The sequence below is a fragment of the Rhincodon typus genome, chromosome 29 (genome assembly GCF_021869965.1).
Source record: "Rhincodon typus isolate 14 chromosome 29, sRhiTyp1.1, whole genome shotgun sequence".
NCBI lineage: Eukaryota > Metazoa > Chordata > Chondrichthyes > Orectolobiformes > Rhincodontidae > Rhincodon > Rhincodon typus.
Window position 1 is genome coordinate 14160341 of NC_063360.1, and position 1045 is coordinate 14161385.

General features: G+C 58.4%; 1 protein-coding gene across 1 annotated transcript in view; it reads right to left on the bottom strand.

The window, feature by feature from the left end:
• The window catches only part of LOC125486439 (signal peptide peptidase-like 2B), a 16581-nt gene extending 15932 nt beyond the window's left edge, over positions 1-649 (bottom strand). The window contains exon 1 of the mRNA XM_048613903.1: positions 388-649. Coding sequence (XP_048469860.1) covers positions 388-435 — 48 coding nt within the window. The 5' untranslated portion in view covers positions 436-649. The remainder of the gene's footprint in view (positions 1-387) is intronic.
• Positions 650-1045: the final 396 nt, after the last annotated feature.

Sequence of the window (1045 nt, forward strand, 5' to 3'; positions counted from 1 at the left end):
TGCGGTGGGGTGAGGGGGAACGGGGTGACTGCGGTGGGGTGAGGGGGAACGGGGTGACTGCGGTGGGGTGAGGGGGAACGGGGAGATTGCAGGGTTGGAGTATGGGGATGTTGTGGGGGGAGGATGGGGTGATTGGATGGTGGGGATTGTGAAGGAGGGTGTATGGGGAAAGTTGGGGGGAATAGTCGGGGAAGCAGATTGGGTAGAAAGGAAAGAGAGAGATGGAGAGCTGGCCTGGGGCTGAGCGTGAGGGTGACAGGTACCTGGTCGGGTCCTGGGACTTGGGGGGGCGGGGAGCCGGCCCGGCCCCGGAGGGGCGGGGGAATGGGGTGCGGGTCCGGCCCCCGGGGGGGGACTGGGAAGCCGGTCCGGCCCCGGGGCTGATACCTGACTGAGCTGAAGGACGAACAGCAGCAGCCTCGCTCCCAGCGCCATCTTTCGGATGAGGTTTGGACCCCTCTAGACACCACAATGGTAGCGTCCACTCAGGGTCGGAACAATCCAAACATACAAAAATAGGGGGAGCCTATTTTGAGGAAAGCCGGCGGTGAACGGCCGATTATTTTCTGTTTTGACCGGAGACCAAGAAGCCGCCGGTCCCGAGGGGAACGCACCCGGGGCGGGGCGAGCCGGAACTCGGGTCGGCGGTTGGGGTTAAAGGTCATAGGGTTGTGAGGTTAGAGGTCGTGGGGTTAGAAGTCGTGGTCGTGATGATGGCGGTGAGAGTGTGTTCGGGTTTTGCTGGTGGCTGAGTTTTAAAATCCCGGGGATTGTGATCGAAAAACCCGTCAATGGCCCACGAGAGGCTCCGGTTACATTTGTTATCCCAGTCTAATTTTTTCCTCGGGCCTATGAAACTCGAGCACCGGTTTTGTTATAATCCCCAATTTGGCGGTTTGACTCATTTTATTTTCTTCATGGCCGTGTCAGAATCTCTGAGTGGCAGCAGGTCGATTTAGTTTTCACGGGAACCTGGGGGGTTATCGGAGGCTCGGGTATCGATCACGAGAAGCTTGGATAGCAAGAATCGGGTTCTAACTTTCTT